At 42.7% G+C, this 22,940-nt stretch overlaps 1 protein-coding gene across 5 annotated transcripts in view; it reads right to left on the bottom strand.

The window, feature by feature from the left end:
* The window catches only part of SUGCT (succinyl-CoA:glutarate-CoA transferase), a 1,132,767-nt gene that overhangs the window by 525,251 nt on the left and 584,576 nt on the right, over positions 1 to 22,940 (bottom strand). For all 5 annotated transcript variants that reach the window (XR_008844018.1, XM_056520503.1, XM_056520499.1 and 2 more), the window contains one exon: positions 20,801 to 20,903. Coding sequence is in view for 4 of the 5 variants with exons in the window: in XM_056520503.1 (XP_056376478.1) it covers positions 20,801 to 20,903 (103 nt within the window). In the remaining variant the exon portion in view is untranslated. The remainder of the gene's footprint in view (positions 1 to 20,800; positions 20,904 to 22,940) is intronic.

Below are 22,940 nucleotides of genomic sequence, written 5' to 3'. Positions count from 1 at the left end.
CAGATGATGGCTTATTTTTTGCGCCACCAATTCTACTTTGTAATGACGTCAGTCATTTTGCCCAAAAATCTACGGTGAAACGGGAAAAAAATCATTGTGCGACAAAATTGAAAAAAAACGCTGTTTTGTAACTTTTGGGGGCTTCCGTTTCTACGTAGTACATTTTTCGGTAAAAATGACACCTGATATTTATTCTGTAGGTCCATACGGTTAAAATGATACCCTACTTGTATAGGTTTGATTTTGTCGGACTTCTGGAAAAAATCATAACTACATGCAGGAAAATTTATACGTTTAAAATTGTCATCTTCTGACCCCCATAACTTTTTTTATTTTTCCGTGTATGGGGTGGTATGAGGGCTCATTTTTTGCGCCGTGATCTGAAGTTTTTAACGGTACCATTTTTGCATTGATAGGACTTATTGATAGTTTTTTATTCATTTTTAAATGATATAAAAAGTGACCAAAAATGCACTATTTTGGACTTTGGAATTTTTTTGCGCGCACGCCATTGACCGAGCAGTTTAATTAATGATATATTTTTATAATTCGGACATTTCTGCACGCGGTGATACCATATATGTTTATTTTTTTTTTATTTACACTGTGTTTTTTTTTATTGGTAAAGGGGGGTGATTCAAACTTTTAATAGGGGAGGAGTTAAATGATCTTTATTCCCTTTTTTTTTCCACTTTTTTTTTGCAGTGTTATAGGTCCCATAGGTACCTATAACACTGCACACACTGATCTCCTATGCTGATCACTGGTTTCTCATAAGAAACCAGTGATCAACGATTCTGCCGCATGACTGCTCATGCCTGGATCTCAGGCACTGAGCAGTCATTCGGCGATCGGACAGCGAGGAGGCAGGAAGGGGCCCTCCCGCTGTCCTGTCAGCTGTTCGGGATGCCGCAATTAGCCGCGGCTATCCCGAACAGCCCGACTGAGCTAGCCGGGAACTTTCACTTTCACTTTTAGCCGCGCGTCTCAGCTCTGAGCACGCGGCTAAAGGGTTAATAGCGCGCGGCACCGCGATCGGCGCTGCGCGCTATTAGAGGCGGGTCCCGGCTTCACTATGACGCCGGGCCCGCCGTGATATGATGCGGGGTTACTGTGTAACCCCGCGTTATATCAGAAGAGCAGGACCAAGGACGTACCGGTACATCCTTGGTCCTTAAGGGGTTAAAGACTGAGAGTTTTTCCGTTTTTGCACTTTCGCTTTTTCCTCCTTACCTTTAAAAAATCATAATTCTTTCAATTTTGCACCTAAAAATCCACATGATAGTTTATTGTTTGCGCCACCAATTCTACTTTGTAATGACATCAGTCATTTTACCCAAATATCTACAGTGGAATGGAAAAAAAATCATTGTGCGACAAAATTGAAGAAAAAAATGACATTTTGTAACTTTTGGGGCCTTCCGTTTCTACGCAGTAAATTTTTCGGTAAAAATGACACATTCTCATTATTCTGTAGGTCCATATGATTAAAATGATACCCTACTTATATAGGTTTGATTTTGTTGTACTTCTGGAAAAAATCATAACTACATGCACAAAAATGTATACGTTAAAAATTGTCATCTTCTGACTCTTATAACTTTTTTTTATATTTTCCATGTTTGGCACCATGATCTGAAGTTTTTAGCGGTACCATTTTTGTACTGATCGGACTCTTTGATCGGTTTTTATTCATTTTTTCATTATATAAAAAGTGACCAAAAATAAGCAATTTTGGACTTTTTACGCGTACGCCATTGACCGTGAGGTTTAATTAATGATATATTTTTGTAATTTGGACATTTCCGCATGTGGCGATACCACATATGTTTATTTACACAGTTTTTTTTTTTTTTAAATGGGAAAAGGGGGGTGATTCAAACTTTTATTAGGGAAGGGGTTAAATCACATTTATTAACTTTTTTTCCCTTTTTTTGGCGTTGTTATAGCCCCCTCTAGTGGCTATAATACTGCATTAACTGATCTTTTACATTGATCTTTGTTATCTCATAGGATAACATTGATCGATGATTCTGCCGCTTGACTGCTCATGCCTGGATCTCAGGCACTGAGCAGTCATTTGGCGATCAGCGACACAGGAGGAAGGAAAGGACCCTCCTTGTGTCTGCCACCTTGTGTCGGACACCGCGATTTAGCTGAGGGGGTCCTGAACAGCCCGCTGAGCTAGCCAGGAGCAGTTTATTTTCACTTTAGATGCGGTGATCAACTTTGAACGCCGCATCTAAAGGGTTAATAGCACGTGGCACTGTGTTATAGAAAGGGAGCGGACTCAGGGCGTACAGATACACCCTGCATCCTTAAGGGGTTAAGCATTGGTGGCTGAACTATGAGTCACATAATGCCTCCCCGAATATTGATCGACAAGTCTATTGGGAGGCGGCAAAGGCGGTACTACGGGTACTAAGAAATGCATTACAAATCAGTTGAGGATGAAGGGTGACAGATTGAGAGTGGCCTATACAGCCTTCCTGGAGGCCCCAGGGGAAATTAATAAACAGGCATGGCAACAGGCTCGTCTTGAATACGAAGCATGGGTGGAGAAGAGAGATAATATTAATAGGTCATGTTTTGAAGCATTCCTTTTTAAGTATGGCAACAAGCCGGGGAAATTGTTGTCCAGATTTGCAAAGGGATCCCTTTCACCTCCAGGTGTTTTAAAGCTGAAAGACCCTACTGGGCATTATGTAAGTGACCCCTCCATTGTTACAGCCTTGTTGAGGGACTACTTCCAGAAGGTGTATTCCTGCTCCTCTGACTCCTCTCCTCCTTTGAGAGATTGGTTGACTGACGCGCAACTGCCAAAATTGTCCGATGAGGAACTTTCTGCATTATATGCTGACATCACGTTGGAAGAGCTGCAGGCAGCCATTAGTGCTCTGCCATATGGAAAAGCACCGGGGCCAGACGGTTTCTCCAGTGATTTTTATAAGTCTCTTTCTTCGAAAATATCCCCGTCCCTTCTAGTCCTTTATAATTTCTACCTTCATGGTATGGTTCCTTCCAACGCCATGAATTAGGCTAATGTCCGGGTCCTTCCGAAACCTGGCAAGGACCTTAAGACTCCTGATGGCTACAGGCCTATCTCCCTTATCAACGTAGATTTGAAATTGATGTCTAAGATCATTGCTGACCGTCTGTTTGCGGTGCTACCAAGACTGATATCTCCAGTGCAAGAGGGTTTTAAGAAGGGTAGGGAGGCCGTGGTTAATGTAAGGAAAGTGTTAACAGTCTTAGATGTGCAGATTCATCCTGAACTACATCCCTCGCCTGCTATCCTGTCACTAGACGCCAAAAATCCTTTTGATAGAATGCGCTGGGATTGGTTGTGGAGGGTGATGGAGGTCATGGGCTTTACTGGAGCTTTCTCAACTTATATACATTCCTTATACATTTCTCCTCTTGCACGAATCTCCCTCCAGGTTTTTGTCTGCCCCCTTGCACCCTTAGAGAGGCACCAGACAAGGCTGTCCCTTCTCTCCCCTCCTATTTAATTTGGCCATTGAACCCCTGTCTAGGGTTTTACAAACTATTCAAACGTTCATAGGGGTGAGGGTAGGGGACAGGGAGGTGAGATCTGCTCTTTTTGCAGATGATATTCTGTTATTTCTTTCTGATCCAGTCGGTGACATAGGGAAGATATTTGAGCTATTGTCAGATTTTGGAAGAGCCTCAGGGTTCAAGGTTAACACTACCAAACGTGTTCTGTTAGATTTGCAGGGCTCTCGTAGGAGGGGCACTTACAGGGTTCCTTTTCTTCTATAAAATATTTGGGAATACATATTGCCTGCCTAGTTCTTTGTACACCCTTAATTATAAGCCTCTTTTTCAAAAAAATCCTAACTGAGCTCAGGAGATGGATCGCCCTTCCGCTTCCGTTTCTGGCTAGATTTCATCTACTCAAGATTATGAGTTTTTCTAAATTACTTTACCCAATGCAAACCCTAGCGATTTTGCTAAAACATAAAGATGTAGATATGTTGCAGAGAGAGTTCACACGCTTTATATGGGCGAATAAACGGTTAAGGATTGCACTGAGAAAACTAATGCCACCTAAATTACAGGGTGGGATTAACTTCCCAGATATTCGTCCCTACAACCTAGCCAGTTTATTGAGACATGGAGTGGATTGGATTAAGGGTTCAAATGTGTATTCTAATGTGGCTTTGGAAGCTAGCATGGTGGGACAGTGGTCATTAGGAGCTTTGCTCCACACCCGTTGTGCGGCTTTGCAGACCTCACTTATAGTATTCTCCTGCGTGACACAATCGCTGTGTGGAAGGCCTGTCGCTTCGGTATGGGTCTACCTTTTCAACTTAGTAAACACATGCTGTTATGGTCTCATCCTGAATTTTTGGCAGGCCGCCAAAATGCCTTTTACCGGGTGTGGAGGGAAGCGGGGGTGATGTCTGTACATCATCTGTTACATCCCACTGATCGGTGATATTACTCTTTACCGGAATTCACTAGCCAATATGGCATAGGCCCCTAGCACTTTTTACAATATACTCAGCTAATGTCATTTTTACGCCCATGGTTGAATGATGTCTCTTTTGAGTATCTGTCTACTTCCTTTGATGTATTCCTTTCCTTATCCTCCACTATGTATTCTCTTTCATAACTTTATTGGAAAATTAAACGGAAAGGTAGCGAGGCTATGGGGGCTTCCTTATTTCGCTACTGGGAGCAGAAACTGGTAATGGATGACCTTACAAAACCTATATATATATATATATATATATATATATATATATATATATATATATATATACAGTGGTCCCTCAACATATGATATTAATTGGTTCCAGGAGAACCATCATATGTTGAAACCATCATATGTCTAGTACATATGTCTATGTAAAAATGGTAATTGGTTCTGGGGCCTCGGAACCATTGTATGTGGAATACATATCTCTATGGGAAACTGCTAATTGGTTCTGGGATGACCATTGTATGTGGAGTGTATGGGGAGGGTTTAACAAACCAGGGTGCCTCCAGCTGTTGCACAACTACAACTCCCAGCATGTATGTACAGCCATTGACTGTCTGGGCATGCTGGGAGTTATAGTTTTGCAACAGCTGGAGGCACACTGATAGGGAAACATTAATGTATGGGGTGTATTGTGTGTATATGTATTGTATGTGATGTGTGACATCGCATACAGTACTGTACAGTTCTTTAAATACCTTCAGGGGAGACAGAATGTCCTCCATTACGATCCTGCCGACTACAGCTCTATAGGTAAGGAAGGGGAGGGCAGCCAGCAGCTCATTGGATGCCTGCAGCAAGATGCTGCAGGCTATTGGCTATGGCTGCACTGGGGGGGCGGGGCTTACACGGAGCTCACAGTGGAAGCCTGCGTGAGTTAGCAGGACAGCATGTGAGTAACAGGAGGCAGAACGGGGCACACGGGGCACATTAAACAACTATCTGTCAGTTGCTGAAGTTGTCAGGGCTGTCAGATAGCTGTTTGTATGATGGCCCCGACACACAGCAGCATCATATGTCGATGCTGCCTTCAACATACGATGGGCTCTGAGAGGCCATCATATGTTGAAATGATCTTATGTCGGGGCCATCATAAGTAGGGGGGTCACTGTATATATATATATATATATATATATATATATATATATATATATATATTGGAAGGGTGGATGAAGGTGAGGAAGGTGGCGGTGTGTGAGGTGTGGAGGGAGACCCAGCTCAAGGTAATTCATCATGCCCTGTATGGCTTCACTCAAAATCAGATGATCGCCTTGATCGCATTGAACACTGTCCAAATTGTGGTCTGAGGTGGTCCGATTTGCTACATGGTCTTGTGACCTGCCTGCATTCCACTGCCTTCTGGGTCTCCCTCTTTTAGGCTACTTAGATATAAACTAAGGCAAGACTTGCCAGTTACTCCATCTCTGATCCTCTTCCATATTCCTGGTGAAGGTGTGATGGTTACCTTACTTGGTGACTTATTTGTTCTAGTGGAGAAGGGGTGCCTTTTGGCACACTGGCTTACGGCTGATATGCCTACGACTGATGAGGTACTTAGACAGATGAGACATTGTCTCCTTTTGGATCATATTGATAGCAGTAGGATGGCGGAGAGAAATGCTAAGGCCTTCTTCAAAAAGTGGAAACGATTTATTACTGTGTTCCTCTCGGAGGCGGAGATAGTCAAACTGGTCACTCCTTTAAAAATACAACTGGGTATCTGAGGAAGGCAGTAGCTGGTTCCTTGGGTGGATAGGCCGTATCTTAGCTTAAGTTGTTCTTCCAGCAAAGAGGGGAAAGCATTAGCTTGAGCTGCTTTTCTGGAAATTCGCTTATTGGGGGGGGGGGGGGGGGGGGGGGGGCAGTTCAAAAGAAAAAAGCAAGATATCGCAGCCAGGACATCAAGCCCCCCGCTTGATGTCCAGGCTGCGATATCTTGCTTTTTTCTTTTGTGCCCTAACCTGAGTCTATCAGGAGGGGGGTTAGTTGGGTAGTTATTAGCTCTGAATTTTCATTTGATCTGTATCCAAATATGTCTCCTGTGATTGTTACATCCAAGCTCTGAAATTTTCTTGAGACATGTTTCTTGCAGGGGTGTTTTAAATTGTATGCTAAATTTCAGTTTTAGCATACAATTTAACAGAGTATTTATAATAATCCTAAAACGATCACATTAATGCAGCTCATTGGTCTAGCTTTTAGAAAATCTGTCATGTGTACTTATTAATAAAAAATTAACATGGGGAGCAGTGCAACAGTATCTAGAACAGTAGAACATATCTTTTGGGGAAAGAAAATTGATTAAGATAACCCCTTAAGGACATTTTCGTTTTTCCCTCCTAATCTTCTAAAATTCATAACTCTTTTATATTTCCATTCACAGACAGATATGAAGGCTTGTTTTTTTGCGTGACCAGTTGCACTTTGTAATGACATCACTTATTTTACCCTAAAATGTATGGTAAACCCCCCCAAAAAATGTTTGTGAAATAAGAAAATTTAAACGAAAATCATAATTTTGCTAATTTGGGAGGGCTTTGTTTTCACACTGTACACTTAATGGTAAAAATTACATGTTTTCTTTATTCTCTGGGTCAATACGATTAAAATGATACCCATGGTTACATACATTTCTATTACTGTACTGCTTTTTAAAAATCTCTTCCTATTTTGACCACTTCTCACTTTCTTATTTTTTCGTATTCAGGGATGTTTGAGGGCTAATTTTTTGCGCCATGATCTTTAGTTTGTTTTAGTACCAAGTTTGTGCATATGTGACATTTCGATCGCTTTTTATAAAAAAAAATGTTTTACTGTGACAAAAAAACTGGACTATTTTTTTACGTTTACGCTGTTCGCTGTAGGGGATCATTAGCATTATACTTTTATAGTTCGGACATTTACGCACGCGATTATACCAAATATGTTTATTATTTATCTTTTTTATGCTTTTGTGTATTAATATGGGGTAAAGGAGTGATTTAAAACTTTATTGGGGCTCTTCACATTTTTTTTTTTACCTTTTTTTACATTAATTTTACACTTAGGGGACTATTCATAGCAATCATTAAATTAATAATACTGTTCAGTGCTATGCATAGGGCATAGCACTGATCAGTATTATCGGCTATCTTTTGCTCTGGTCTGCTGGAAGGCAGATCAGTGCAGAAGACCCCGGGAGAAGGACGGAGGCAGGTGAGGGGACCTCCGTACACCATCTTGGCTGATCTGATCCCCACGGAAGTGCTGCGGGCGATCAGATCAGCCATTTTAAGTGCCGCACTGATCTGTATTGATCACGGCATCTGAGGGGATAATGGCAGACTTCAGTGTGATCGCTGATGTTTGCCATTACCGGCGGGTCCGCGGTTGCTGACATAAATATACGGCGCTGTGCACTAAGTGGCGCTATGCAGCGTCGTACCTTTTACGGCACATGTCCTTAACCCTTTCCCTCTTTGGCGATTTTTCATTTTTGCACTTTTGTTTTTTCCTCCTCACCTTCTAAAAATCATAACACTTTCAATTTTCCACCTAAAAATCCATATGAGGGTTTGTTCTTCGTGGCAACAATTTAAATTTGTAATACCATTAACAATTTCACTACAAAATCTATGGCAAAACCAGAAAAAAACTTGAAAAAAATAAGCAATTTTGTCATTTTTAGTGGCTTCCGTTTCTACGCAGTGCAGTTTTCGCAGAAAATTGCACCTCATGTTTATTCTGTAGGTCCATACGGTTGCAAGGATACCCAATTTATAAAGGTTTGATTTTATTTTACTACTAAAAAAAAATAACTACATGCACCAAAATTAATATGTTGAAAAATGTCCTCTTCTGACCTCTATAACTTTTCTATTTTTCCGTAATAGGGGCGGTATGAAGACTCATTTTTTGCACCGTTATCTGAAGTTTTCATTGGTACCATTTTTGTTTTGATCAGACTTTTTGATCACTTTTTATACCATTTATTTATGGTATAAAAAGTTACCAAAAATATGCTATTTTGGAATTTGGAATTTTTTACGTGTACGACATTGACAGTGCGGTTTAATTAATTATATATTTTTATAGTTCAGACATTTACGCACACGGCGATACCACATGTTTATTTTTATTTACACAGTTTTTTTTGTGGGAAAAGGGGGTGATTCAAACTTTTATAAGGGAAGGGGTTAAATCATTTTTTGCAATGTTATAGCCACCATAGTGGAATATAACATTGCACAAACTGATTTCCTACACTGTTTACTGCCATGCAATAGCATGGCATTGATCAGTGTTATCGCTGCTTGACTGCTCCTGCCTGGATCTCTGGCACAGAGCAGTCATTTGGCAATCGGACAGTGAGGATGCAGGTAGGGATCCTCCTCCTGTCCTGCAAGCTGTTCGGGATGCCACGATTTCACCGCGCCAGTCCCGAACAGCACCACTGAGCTAACCGGCAACATTTACTTTTGTTTTAGACGCGGCGATCAAACTTGATCTAGAGGGTTAATGCCGGACATCAGCCCGATTGGCGATGTCTGGCATTAGACGTGTGTCCTGGTTGCCTATAGCAACCAGGACCCACCGGGTTTGATGCTCGTTCACCTGCTGAGTGCGCGTCATAACCTTGGGCGCCACAGATGGACGTTAATGAACATCCAGGCACAGGATCCTGTGTGACTTTTTATGGAGTTGTCCAATCAGGATAAACCCTATCCATATGCTCCATTATTAAGTCATAAAGGATAGTCCCTTATGCCTAAGCAGCAGGATATGTTGCAGTGTATCATTGTGGTTATACATTAGGAGGTCCTCCTAAATGTACTTGTTTGAGCTAAGAATTAAAAAGTTTCTCCAGCTCCCACAAAACAGAAAAAAGGGGGGGGGGGATAAAAGTTCCAACTTTTATTGTAACATGATTAAACTGGTTATAAGTACCAAAAATGCATACAAGCCAGGCAGAACAGTCCTGTCACAACACAAAATGTACTCTTAATGTACCAAAATGAAACAACATGCAAACTGTTCGTAACTGCAGTTTCTTTATGAAACATGGCAGGTCTACTCAAAAGGGTACATGTACATTCTCTGCAGTACAGCTCCTAGCAGAGGTAGAGGCTACCAAGGTGTATGGAAGTCTAGGAGATAGTATGTATATCTTACAAAATTGAAGCTGTAAAGTACAGCAGTCCAAACCTCATTATTACAGAACAGAAGCTTAGACTTGCAATGTTGTATATTGAAAACAGATGTCTTTTAGTAAGTCCATTAACATATTAGAAGTTATCTGTAACCGAAGGTATACTTTAACATTGTGTGAAACATAACTACTTTACATCTAGCCAAGAATCACAGTAAACAGCAAACAAAGCAGGTAGATAATCTGCATAAATAGTAAACTACAGTAGGCAGAACAGGTAAATATCAAGGTGCAACTCAGACCTTAGACAAGCAATGGTAGCCAACATTCATGTAGACCATATAGCAACTCAAAAATTGTTGTGTAATGCTTTTGCCAAGCTTTAATTCAACTACAAGTATTCAGTCCACTTTTTTCTTTTAACTTTAACCCCTTCAGGACGGAGCCCATTTTGGCCTTAAGGACCGGAGCGTTTTTTGCACATCTGACCACTGTCACTTTAACCCCTTAAGGACACATGACGTACTGGAACGTCATGTGTCCACTCCCGATCTATAACGCGGGGCCACGGCGTGGCCCCGCGTCATAGCGGTTCGGGCCCGGCCTCTAACAACGGCCGGGACCCGTGGCTAATAGCGCGCGGCATTGATCGCTGTGCCGCGCGCTATTAACCCTTTAGACGCGGCGTTCAAAGTTGAACGCCGCGTCTAAAGTGAAACCGAAAGCATGCCGGCTAGCTCAGTGGGCTGTTCGGGATAGCCGCGGTGAAATCGCGGCATCCCGAACAGCTGACAGGACAGCGGGAGGGCCCCTTCCTGCCTCCTCGCTGTCCGATCGCCGAATGACTGCTCAGTGCCTGAGATCCAGGCATGAGCAGTCATGCGGCAGAATCGTTGATCACTGGTTTCTTATGAGAAACCAGTGATCAACATAGAAGATCAGTGTGTGCAGTGTTATAGGTCCCTATGGGACCTATAACACTGCAAAAAAAAAGTGAAAAAAAAAAGTGAATAAACATCATTTAACCCCTTCCCTATTAAAAGTTTGAATCACCCCCCTTTTCCCATAAAAGAAAAAACACAGTGTAAATAAAAATAAAAATAAACATAAATGGTATCGCCGCGTGCGGAAATGTCCGAATTATAAAAATATATCGTTAATTAAACCGCACGGTCAATGGCGTGCGCGCAAAAAAATTCCAAAGTCCAAAATAGTGCATTTTTGGTCACTTTTTATATCATGAAAAAATGAATAAAAAGCGATCAATAAGTCCTATCAATGCAAAAATGGTACCGTTAAAAACCTCAGATCACGGCGCAAAAAATGAGCCCTCATACCGCCCCATACACGGAAAAATAAAAAAGTTATAGGGGTCAGAAGATGACAATTTTAAACGTATTAATTTTCCTGCATGTAGTTATGATTTTTTCCAGAAGTCCGACAAAATCAAACCTATATAAGTAGGGTATCATTTTAATCGTATGGACCTACAGAATACATATCAGGTGTCATTTTTACCGAAAAATGTACTACGTAGAAACGGAAGCCCCCAAAAGTTACAAAACAGCGGGTTTTTTTAAATTTTGTCGCACAATGATTTTTTTTCCCGCTTCACCATAGATTTTTGGGCAAAATGACTGACGTCATTACAAAGTAGAATTGGTGGCGCAAAAAATAAGCCATCATATGGATTTTTAGGTGTAAATTTGAAAGAGTTATGATTTTTTAAAGGCAAGGAGCAAAAAACGAAAATGCAAAAACGGAAAAACCTCCGGTCCTTAAGGGGTTAAACATTAATAACTCTGGAATGCTTTTAGTTATCATTCTGATTCCGAGATTGTTTTTTCGTGACATATTCTACTTTAACATAGTGGTAAATTTTTGTCGATACTTGCATCCTTTCTTGGTGAAAAATCCGTAAATTTGATGAAAAATTTGAAAATTTAGCATTTTTCTAACTTTGAAGCTCTCTGCTTGTAAGGAAAATGGATATTACGAATACATTTTTTTTTTGGTTCACATATACAATATGTCTACTTTATGTTTGCATCATAAAATTGACGTGTTTTTACTTTTGGAAGACACCAGAGGGCTTCAACGGTCAGCAGCAATTTTCCGATTTTTCACAAAATTTTCAAACTCAGTATTTTTCAGGGACCAGTTCAGGTTTGAAGTGGATTTGAAGGGTCTTCATATTAGAAATACCCCATAAATGACCCCATTATAAAAACTACACCCCCCAAAGTATTCAAAATGACATTCTGTCAGCGTTTTAACCCTTTAGGTGTTTCACACAAATAGCAGCAAAGTGAAGGAGAAAATTCACAATCTTCATTTTTTACACTTACATGTTCTTGTAGACCCAATTTTTGAATTTTTACAAGGGGTAAAAGGACAAAATTTTTACTTGGATATGAAGCCCAATTTCTCTCGAGTAAGCACATACCTACTATGTCTATGTAAAGTGTTCGGCGGGCGCAGTAGAGGGCTCAGAAGGGAAGGAGCGACAAGGGGATTTTGGAGAGTACGTTTTTCTGAAATGGTTTTTGGGGGGCATGTTACCTTTAGGAAGCCCTTATGGTGCCAGAACAGCAAATAAACCCCACATGGCATACCATTTTGGAAACTAGACCCCTCGGGAAATGTAACATGGGATAAAGTGAACCTTAATACCCCACAGGTGTTTCACAACTTTTGCAGATGTAAAAAAAAAAAAAAATTTTACCTAAAATGCTTGTTTTCCCCAAAAAATTTTATTTTTAAAAAGGGTAATAGCAGAAAATACCCCTAAAAATTTGAAGCACAATTTCTCCCGATTCAGAAAACACCCCATATGGGGGTGAAAAGTGCTCTGCTGGCGCACTTCAGGTCTCGGAAGAGAAGGAGTCACATTTGGCTTTTTGAAAGCAAATTTTGCTCTGGGGGCATGTCGCATACCTCATATGTCTATGTAAAGTGTTCGGCGGGCGCAGTAGAGGGCTCAGAAGGGAAGGAGCGACAAGGGGATTTTGGAGAGTACGTTTTTCTGAAATGGTTTTTGGGGGGCATGTTACCTTTAGGAAGCCCCTATAGTGCCAGGACAGCAAAAAAAAACCCACATGGCATACCATTTTGGAAACTAGACCCCTCGGGGAACGTAACAAGGGGTTAAGTGAACCTTTATTCCCCACAGGTGTTTCACGACTTTTGCATATGTAAAAAAAAAAATTTTTTTTTACCTAAAATGCTTGTTTTCCCAAAAATTTTACATTTTTAAAAAGGGTAAAAGCAGAAAATACCCCCCAAAATTTGTAACACAATTTCTCCCGAGTACGGCGATACCCCATATGTGACCCTAAACTGTTGCCTTGAAATACGACAGGGCTCCAAAGTGAGAGCGCCATGCGCATTTGAGGTCTAAATTAGGGACTTGCATAGGGGTGGACATAGGGGTATTCTACGCCAGTGATTCCCAAACAGGGTGCCTCCAGCTGTTGCAAAACTCCCAGCATGCCTGGACAGTCAACGGCTGTCCGACAATACTGGGAGTTGTTTTGCAACAGCTGGAGGCTCCGTTTTGGAAACAGTGGCGTACCAGACGTTTTTAATTTTTATTGGGGAGGGGAGGGGGGCTGTGTAGGGGTATGTGTATACGTAGTGTTTTTTACTTTTTATTTTATTTTTTGTGGTAGTGTAGTGTAGTGTTTTTAGGGTACAGTCACACGGGCGGGGGTTCACAGTAGTTTCTCACTGGCAATTTGAGCTGCAGCAGAAAGTTTGCGGCAGCTCAAATTTGCAGCCAGATACTTACTGTAATCCTCCGCCCATGTGAGTGTACCCTGTACGTTCACATTGGGGGGGACATCCAGCTGTTGCATAACTACAACTCCCAGCATGCCCGTTGGCTGTCGGTGACTGCTGAGAGTTGCAGTTTTGCAACAACTGTAGGCACACTGGTTATGTATCACTGAGTTTGTGACCTAACTCAGTGTTTCACAACCAGTGTGCCTCCAGCTGTTGCAAAACTACAACTCCCAGCATGTACGGTGCATGGTGTACGGTGACTGCTGAGAGTTGTAGTTTGCAACAGCTGGAGGCACACCGGTCGTGAAACACTGAGTTAGGTAAAAAAAAACTCTGAGTTTCACAACCAGTGTGCCTTCAGCTGTTGCAAAACTACAATTCTCAGCAGTCACCGACAGCCAACGGGCATGCTGGGAGTTGTAGTTATGCAACCAGCAGATGCACCACTACAACTCCCAGCATGCACTTTAGCTGTTTGTGCAAGCTGGGAGTTGTAGTTATACAACAGCTGAAGGTACACTTTTCCATAGAAAGAATGTGCCTCCAGCTGTTGCAAAACCATAAGTCCCAGCATGCCCATAAGGGAATGCTGGGAGTTGTGGTGGTCTGCCTCCTGCTGTTGCATAACTACAGCTCCCAGCATGCCCTTTTTGCATGCTGGGAGCTATTGCTAAGCAACAGCAGGAGGCTGTCACTCACCTCCAACGATCCAGACGCTGCAGGTCAGTCCCGCCGCCGCCGCTGCTCCTGGGGCCCCGATCCCAACATTGACACCGGGGATCGGGGTCCCCAGCACCCGGGGTGCACGTCCGGCACCCGCTCACGTCCTCCAGAAGAGGGGCGGAGCGGGTGCGGGAGTGACACCCGCAGCAGGCTCCCTGATTGGTCGGCCGGTAATCCGGCCGACGAATCAGGGCGATCGTGAGGTGGCACCAGTGCCACCTCACCCCTGCAGGCTCTGGCTGTTCGGGGCCGTCAGAGACGGCCCCGAACAGCCAGTAATTCCGGGTCATCGGGTCACTGGAGACCCGATTGACCCGGAATCGCCGCAGATCGCTGGACTGAATTGTCCAGCGATCTGCGGCGATCGCCGACATGGGGGGGCATAATGACCCCCCTGGGCGATATGCCGGGATGCCTGCTGAACGATTTCAGCAGGGATCCGGCTCCGGTCCCCAACCGGCTAGCGGTGGGGGCCGGAATTCCCACGGGCGTATGGATACGCCCTCGGTCCTTAAGGACTCGGGATGCAGGGCGTATCCATACGCCCTATGTCCTGAAGAGGTTAAGGTCACTACTAGCTTTTTATACCTAATTGGAATACTTGATATTAAATGGGTCATCCAGGAAAAACCTTTTTCTTATATATCAACTGGCTCCAGAAAGTTAAACAGATTTGTAAATTAGTTCTATTAAAAAATCTTAATCCTTTCAGTACTTATGAGCTTCTGAAGTTAAGGTTGTTCCTTTCTGTCTAAGTGCTCTTTGATGACATGTGTCTCGGGAACCGCCCAGTTCAGAAGAGGTTTACTATTGGGATTTGCTTCTAAACTGGGTGGTTCCCGAGACACGTGTAATCAGAGAGCACTTAGACAGAAAAGAACAACCTTAACTTCAGAAGCTCATAAGTACTGAAAGGATTAAGATTTTTTAATAGAAGTAATTTACAAATCTGTTTAACTTTCTGGAGCCAGTTGATATATATAAAAAAAGTTTTTTTCCTGGATAACCCCTTTAAAAATGAATGAAAATGTTCAAGCATGTAGGAAATTGTTGCTCTTGTCTAAGTTTACACTATCTTAGAACTCGTCAGTTTCAGTAAGCCTGGGCCATAATGTTTTTTTTTCTGGTTTCATAGATAGTTTCCCACCAATCACAAGCTGCCACTGATGTGCTCTCCTCTTCCGCCGCCTATGGACTGACTCACTCGTCGTGCCTCCATTTTATGTGATGTTGCAGCCTGCCCTGGAGGACCTCACCCGTACTAAGCCAGGATCCTACTTTATAATGCGTCCTGCTCAGGGCTCATGCAGCCACTGTTACTGCCGCATTCATATTGTCATAGGGGTATGTGCAGAGCATTGCACCCTAATGTCTGTAGTACAGACACTAGAGTGCAATGCTCTGCACATACCCCATGTGTATAGCAGTGTATATGTACTATATACACACTGCTATACATATGGCGGTACTACAGACACTAAGATGCAGTGCTCTGCACATACGCCTATGTGTATAGCTGTGTACTGTATATGTTCCACATACACACTGCTATACACAGTGGTATGTGCAGAGCATTGCATCCTAATGTCTGTAGTACCGCCATATGTATAGCAGTGTGTATATAGTACATATACACTGCTATACACATGGGGTATGTGTAGAGCATTGCATCCTAATGTCTGTAGTACCGCCATGTGTATAGCAGTGTGTATGTAGTACATGGTTACACACTGCTGTACATATAGGGGTATGTGCATTGTAGTAATACACCAGCTCAGCAATAAGTTATATATATAATATCAGGCTGAGATACCACAGATCTGCAGACAGTATCACACCTGAAGCTATGTTTAATGGGAAGTGGATTTAAATGGATCTTGTGCCAAATGCCAAAAGTGTGTATACTATGGCTGGTAGTAGATAGCAAGTTTATGCAAATTGTTTTGGCTGCAGTGCAAAAAAGATGGATTTCATATTTTTCCTTTTTTTGGTGCTAGAATACAGAAAAACTAAGGATTGGCTAGAACCAGAAACTGCAAGTGAAGTGGTTTTCTGCTGCACCTTCATGATCTAATTTCTAAAAGTGAATAGCTCTGTCTGGACTTTTGCCTGCACATTTATAATTTTTCTCAGGTGTCACAAACTTTAATTTTTAAATCTTAGGTCCAACGCAGAGGAAATAATGACAGGATTATGGACTTGTTCTGGAAGGATATCACTCTGTGGTGAAGCACGGTGTGGAAAGCCTTGTGGGGGGGATGTAGGGTAATTGGGGTGTTGCGGTTCTGTATAATGAAGGGCGCTGTTAACCCTTGTCACTCGTGATGCCAGGGTGAGGGTTAAAACTCTGTAGTGATGCTGGGCCTATCGCCACCCTTCCCAAGAGCGATAGGTGAGTAGAAAATAAATGGATTGTCCACAGCAGTGCTGAACTTAAAACTTGCAGGAACTTTACTGAAGATTTTCTGTACATGCAGTATCAGTAACAGTCCAGATAACAGAGTCTATATAGACAGCACAGCAGTGACTGACAGTTGCTTAGGACCGGAAAGTTCTCTTAGGATTAGGAGGATTGTACTCGCATAGATCTGCTGCTGGATTTAGGGGTTAGATTAGGTCCAGAGGTCCAGAGATAGCGGGGATTTGTAAGAACTATCCGTCTCTAGCGCAGGCCTAGGCCGCAAGGCTTTGGCCTAGAAATTGTCTTGAAAGCTGCGGAGGTCCTACCTCGTCCAGAGTCAGCAACCCAAGAGAGAGACAAAATGGCGCAGCTCCCTTATATGGGTAGGGGCTGGCTGTTTTGGATTGGTCCATATCAGCTGTCACTCACCGTTACAATGGATTGTGGGTGATCACCTGACTAGAACCACCAAAGGTCCTTTAGCAAAACCATAGAGTTCTGTAACCCGGTCACATGACCCGCAGGTCCTGTGACGCGAACAAGGTAGGAATATTAAATATACATCCTTACATTTATATTTACATAAATTCTAGCTAACTGAGGGGTGATGAGGGGTTAACTAAGGAAGAGGACCCCCACTGTTCCTAGGGACTCTGACTTTGGGGACCTCACCACAATGTAACGTATGTAATACGGTACCGGGACACCACAACTCCATCTGCTGTGAAGCTGGTAGGTTGCAGTGGATTGGAAGCACCTCATGGCCAAATATTCAAAAGATACAGACTCACTGGACCCCACAGTAGAAGGTGCCTTAAGAACACTCCATTTTTTCTAGCTTTAGATTCTGATGCTTCTGACAGGGTTGCAGTTACTGGCCACATTTGTGCAAGGAGTCTGTCAACCATGTAGTAAGTGCTGTTCCATGCAGTAAGTGCTGTTCCATGCAGTAAGTGCTGTTCCATTGTACCCATCTCCATCTGCTTCTCCTTCAAGATGCCTTTCTTTCTTCTAAATTGTTCAACTAGTCCCTGCCACTGACCAGTCCTGGCTACTGACAGTTATTTCTTTCAATTCTTGGATTCTTCAATGCACCATTATTACCAGCTGCAAAGTGGGGCCAGGTGCAGTGGATACTGGACCATCCATGCTTCTTGTCCAGGATGTTTGCTAGTAGCAAATTTCTACGATGCTCCATATGTCTGGAGTGAAGACAAATCTGCAGCTCTTATTAGCGCTAATGGTATCCTTCACATTCTGAATAGCCTCCTCTTACTTCCTGTAGTTCTGCTGCCACTGCATTGACTATATGGACAATGGACTAATGTGGCACTGACTTTTGCATGGCTAACGAACAGGCACAAGGATTTGTCATGGGATTTATAATGCTATTTCTGTCAAACTTACTCACATTCAAAGCTTTTCACCTGCATAATGCTTATGCATCATCGTAGTGCATCCAGACACTTTGTAGATGTCTACCTTGTTTGAAGTTTGTTTGTTTGTTCTGTTGCTCATTAACTTTTTTTAAAGATGTTTTTAACTTGTTTTATTTGCCTAATGTACATAGTTACTAAAGTTACCCACCCAAAAAAAAACCTTTGTGTAATTTTGCTGTTTTATCTGATTAATTGATTAATCAAACAAATAATCAACCAGCTAATCGATTTTAAAAATAATCGTTAGCTGTAGCCCTAATTACAACCTATCTGTGGCTGTTTCCCATTATCAGACCGGTTAGATGACATGGTTGCTGTTGACTTCCGCATGTATGGTGTGTGACACAGTGACAAGAATGGTCATCAGGAATCACTATATTTCCCCAAGCCACCTTTTGTATGTGGATACCATCCCAGTTAAATCCCTATAAGACTAAGTTTGCTATGGACTTTGGTATCCTGGTATTGGGTCTGAATTTTTATAGGATGAAAGGCAGATTTGGTAGTGGAGCCTTTTATCCCCTTCCTGGGCCACTCCCGGTTTTTCCACTCCCGGTCTAGCTCAGATCAGCAAAGGTGTTGAAGACATCTTTTCATTGGGCTTAAAATTAAGGTGAGTCAGTCTGCAAGTAAGGCTGTAAGGAACCTGCACCACTGATAAGAGTTTGAATCTGAAAATTAGAAGCTCCAAAAAGGAGACATTGTGACCTGTGTAACAAATTTGTTGTCTACTTTTTTGGGTAGCTGGTTGTAAGCCAACTGTATATATGAGTGTGAAGGCTGTATTTGTTTTGCCCCCCCCCCCCCCAAAAAAAAATAATAAAGACAGTAGAAGCCCTGTTTTCTTCCCTCTCGCTGACTCTGAATGAAATTTTGCTGCTATTCTATTTGTTCTACTAAACTAATTTTCCAGAAGTGTTAAACAGCTGGAATTAAAGTTATCCCTGATCCTGGCCATCTCAAAGTGTGTGTGGGGGGGGGAGGGGTGGCACTGTATATAACATTCAGATTCCACTGCGGATGACAAAGGGACAGGAGTTAGTTACATACAGTGGATGGTGTGGGACGTTATATAGTTGTGTCCATTTTTGGCATGGGGGTAACTCAACATGACAATTTGTGTGTTATTGCCTTATTGGAACAGATCATATGCAACAGCACCAGTTTTGTGGATCACATATCTAATAATAAAGCAGGAAAATTTGCTATGGAACCAACACATATAACTCCTGTAACACCCCAGTGGGTGTGAACTCACTGTGCCACCTACCAGTTTGGCTTTGGGCCAAACTTGGAAGCAGAGTCTAAGTGTTCTCCTGTTTTTTACCCTTTATCTTGCTCCATGATGTGAAAGCTGGACTTCAGCTGGGAAGGGAAGACACCCGGTCGCTACTGCAAGAGTTGTCCGGGTTCAGTAGCAGCTGGCCAGGCAGGCTAGAATACTCCAATGCCAAGCACCAGGGATGCAGCAGGTGGGGCGAGCTGATGTTATAGATGGTCTAAGTGCAGCAACAGTGTCTGATAAGGCAGTGCAGACATGGTGTTATAGCTGAGATGGAGCAGATAGAACAGAAGAGCCGAGGAGCTAAGATGCTGCCAGGTGTAGCAGGCTTAATCAGCAGATGGAGGTGTGGTCATCAATCAGGGCCATGCACTGGAGAATCAGTTACAAGCAGGATCAGACAGAAGCAGGTAACAGGCTTTGGTCAAACACAGGTACTCAGAACAGGAAAAGATCAGAAACCTTTGATGTAGGCAAACTACACTATTGCTCAGGTGCCACAGGAAAGGAGGAGTGCTCTTATACAGTTGGTGGCTGGCAGGGATTGGAGAAGGACATAAATCAAGGAGGCGCACAGATCCTAAAAGAAACAGCTTGTGCATGTGCGCACATTCTACAGGGTGTGCCAGAACTTTTGCTGCATGTAAAAGAACAGAGGAGGGTGTCCGGAGTGTGCAGCGGGAACGAGAAGTCAAGCCTGTGGCTTGGCCAAGGTAAGCAGCGGGACAAACTGGGGTTTTTCCACAAAGAAAAGAAGGTAAAATCAGATATGTGACACATATATGGAAAGGAACACTATTTTTCTCCAGACAGATTTGATCACTTCCTGTGTTCCACTTTAAATTATGACCCTGCTACTGCTAAACAACAGAGCACACACACCTATACAGAATGGGGGAGATTTATCAAAACCTGTCCAGAGGAAAAGTTGCTGAGTTGCCCATAGCAACCAATCAGATCGCTTCTTTTATTTTTGAAAAGGCCTCTGGAAACTGAAAGAAGCAATCTAACTGGTTGTTATGGGCAACTCAGCAATTTTTCCTCTGGACAGGTTTTGATAAATCTCCCACAATGTCCTTGCTTGCATACAGAGTAGAGACTTATGAGCAAAATGGAGCTGAACTAAGCATGTGTGACGATCTCAGTGGATGCCCAAATAATCCAGGGTATCAGGGCAAAACTAAGAAGGCACATGGGAATTTATAACTTAATTTCTCTTGAACAGTACATTTTCAGAAATGCTTGTACATAGGAAATATGTGTTATTTCACATAATGCGATTTAGACCAATTTATATTTATGGTAAAACTCCTTTAAGGCGAAGAGGCTGGGCAAGAGAATGTCTTAATGGAAAGCTAAGTATATTTATTTTAGTATTCCACTAGTCTCTCCCAGAAAGCCAGCGGATCACAGATTTGTGATTTTTCTGATCTCAAGTCCTCAATTCTTTTTTCCAGACTATATATCAGTCTTAAGACACTTTCTAAATGAAATATGATAATTCAGCTAAAGTAAAAATAAGTGCTCTCAGACTGACCTGGGGTTCAGAAAATACTTGCTTAATACTGTTGATTGGTCCATATGGAATGCCACTTCCTTCGAAAAGCTCAAGCCATTCAGTGGTTGTTTTTTCTGAGAACCTAGGAACAAACAAAGGTTGTGGTTTAATTTCTCTCTCTCTTTTTTTTTTTTCATTCAAAGGATGTAAAGCACTACCACAGTGATTTATTCCCAGGCAGCCAATATTGAAACAGAAAATGTTCAGCGGAAATGCAAAAGCTTAAAGCCCTAGGCAAAGAACATGGTTAAAAAGCCTTGTAATTCTATCTGATTGTCTTAATATGAGATGCAAACCAAAATTATCAGCAATTTCATATATGGTCAGAGGATTTCCTCAAGGCCTTTTGTACTGTAATGATCATCACATTTGTAAGACAATAGCGTTAACATTCTATGGGAAAAAATAAAATATGGAACACTCAAGTTTTAATCTTAAAAATCTGATATGAAGCAGCCCTGACTTTTTCCTGCCTATCATATGTGAAACATATGTCGGAACTAACAACCGCAACTGTTAGATAGCTAAACGATGTTCGCATTTATTAGCAACATAATTCTGAAATATGGATTAGCAGGGTCACAGGGCCATGGACCACAATGCACTTTACATATCCTGGATATAGGCAAAATTGTTATTTTGTAGCCTGCTGAAAGCTCTGATCGCAGCGCATTCATGAAAAATATCATCTGTTAAATGTTGCAGTTTCAGTAGGCAATAGGATCCATGCGTGCAAACCGGCAGCTGATGTGACCTTTTGATAAGTAAAGCAGGAAACAAAGTTGTATGATTAGGGTCTATGTGTAGGGGTGTTGAGCCAAAATTTGTTATATTCCTCTTACATTTTTCCTGTTCTTTTTTTTCCCTAGTACAAGCTGTTAAGTGTGAAGGAAAAAGAATATTCTGGTGAAAGATTGCCTGCTAAGAAAAATGATTAAAATTAGTTAGACTATTGCTTTTTGTAAAAGTACATTTACTTCCCATTAATATTAATAACAGCTTACATTCGATAACAAGCTTATTTCTTTCCAAGTAAGAAAAAAAAAGTCTTTATTTAACCTTCATTATCAGTAGATTTCTGAGATGTTCACAGTATTTTGGCTTCAAGTGGCTGAGCTGTATATGTCAGTTTGTGTTGTTGTACACCCTTCTCTCTGCCAACATCCACCAAATGTATTTTACTCCTTAACGATAATGGACGTAATTGTACATCCTAGTGCCCTAGTACTTAAAGGGGTACTCCGCCCCTAGACATCTTATCCCCTATCCAAAGGATAGGGGATAAGATGTCAGATCGCCGCGGTCCCACTGCTGGGGAGCCCCAGGATCCCCGCTGCGGCACCCCGCTATCATTACAGCACAGAGCGAGTTCGCTCTGTGCGTAATGACGGACGATACAGGGGACGGAGCAGCGTGACGTCAAGGCTCCGCCCCTTGTGACATCACGGCCCACCCCCTTAATGCAAGTCTATGGCAGGGGGCGTGATGAACACCACGCCCCCTCCCATAGACTTGTATTGAAAGGGGCGGGCCCTGATGTCACGAGGGGCGGAGCCGTGACGTAACAATGCTCCAGCCCCTGTATTGCTCGTCATTACGTGCAGAGCGAACTCGCTCTGTGCTGTAATGATAGCGCGGTGCCGCAGCAGGGATCCCGGGGCTCCCCAGCAGCGGGACCCCGGCGATCTGAAATCTTATCCCCTATCCTTTGGATAGGGGATAAGATGTCTAGGGGCGGAGTACCCCTTTAATGCGCCAACAGGGCCAGACTGGCCTACCTAAATCCCGGTGGGTCGTCCGCTCTATGGCAGTGACTGGCCCGTGCTGGGCCACCAGTCCCATTTAAAGAAGGAGAAGAAGACCGGGCTGACCACCCACCCAGACTCCCACACAATTGTGTGCAGCGGCCGGACAGCGGCGTAACTGAGAGCTTTAAGCTCTCAGTACTCCATTAACTCTAGAAGGGCCGCTGTAAAGGGGGCACAGCAGTTCCTGTAGCAGCCAGCACTAGGAGTCCACCATTAGGATTCAGGGCATTACTAAGAGGCCCACAATAAAAACTAAGGCTGCCACAAACAGTCATTTCGCAAGGCAGCCACTGCAGCCCTTTAAGAGTATC

This window comes from Hyla sarda, chromosome 5, assembly GCF_029499605.1.
Source record: "Hyla sarda isolate aHylSar1 chromosome 5, aHylSar1.hap1, whole genome shotgun sequence".
NCBI classification, from domain to species: Eukaryota; Metazoa; Chordata; class Amphibia; order Anura; family Hylidae; genus Hyla; species Hyla sarda.
The sequence above is the reverse complement of the archived record's forward strand: the minus strand, read 5'-3'. Positions and strand labels throughout refer to the sequence as shown.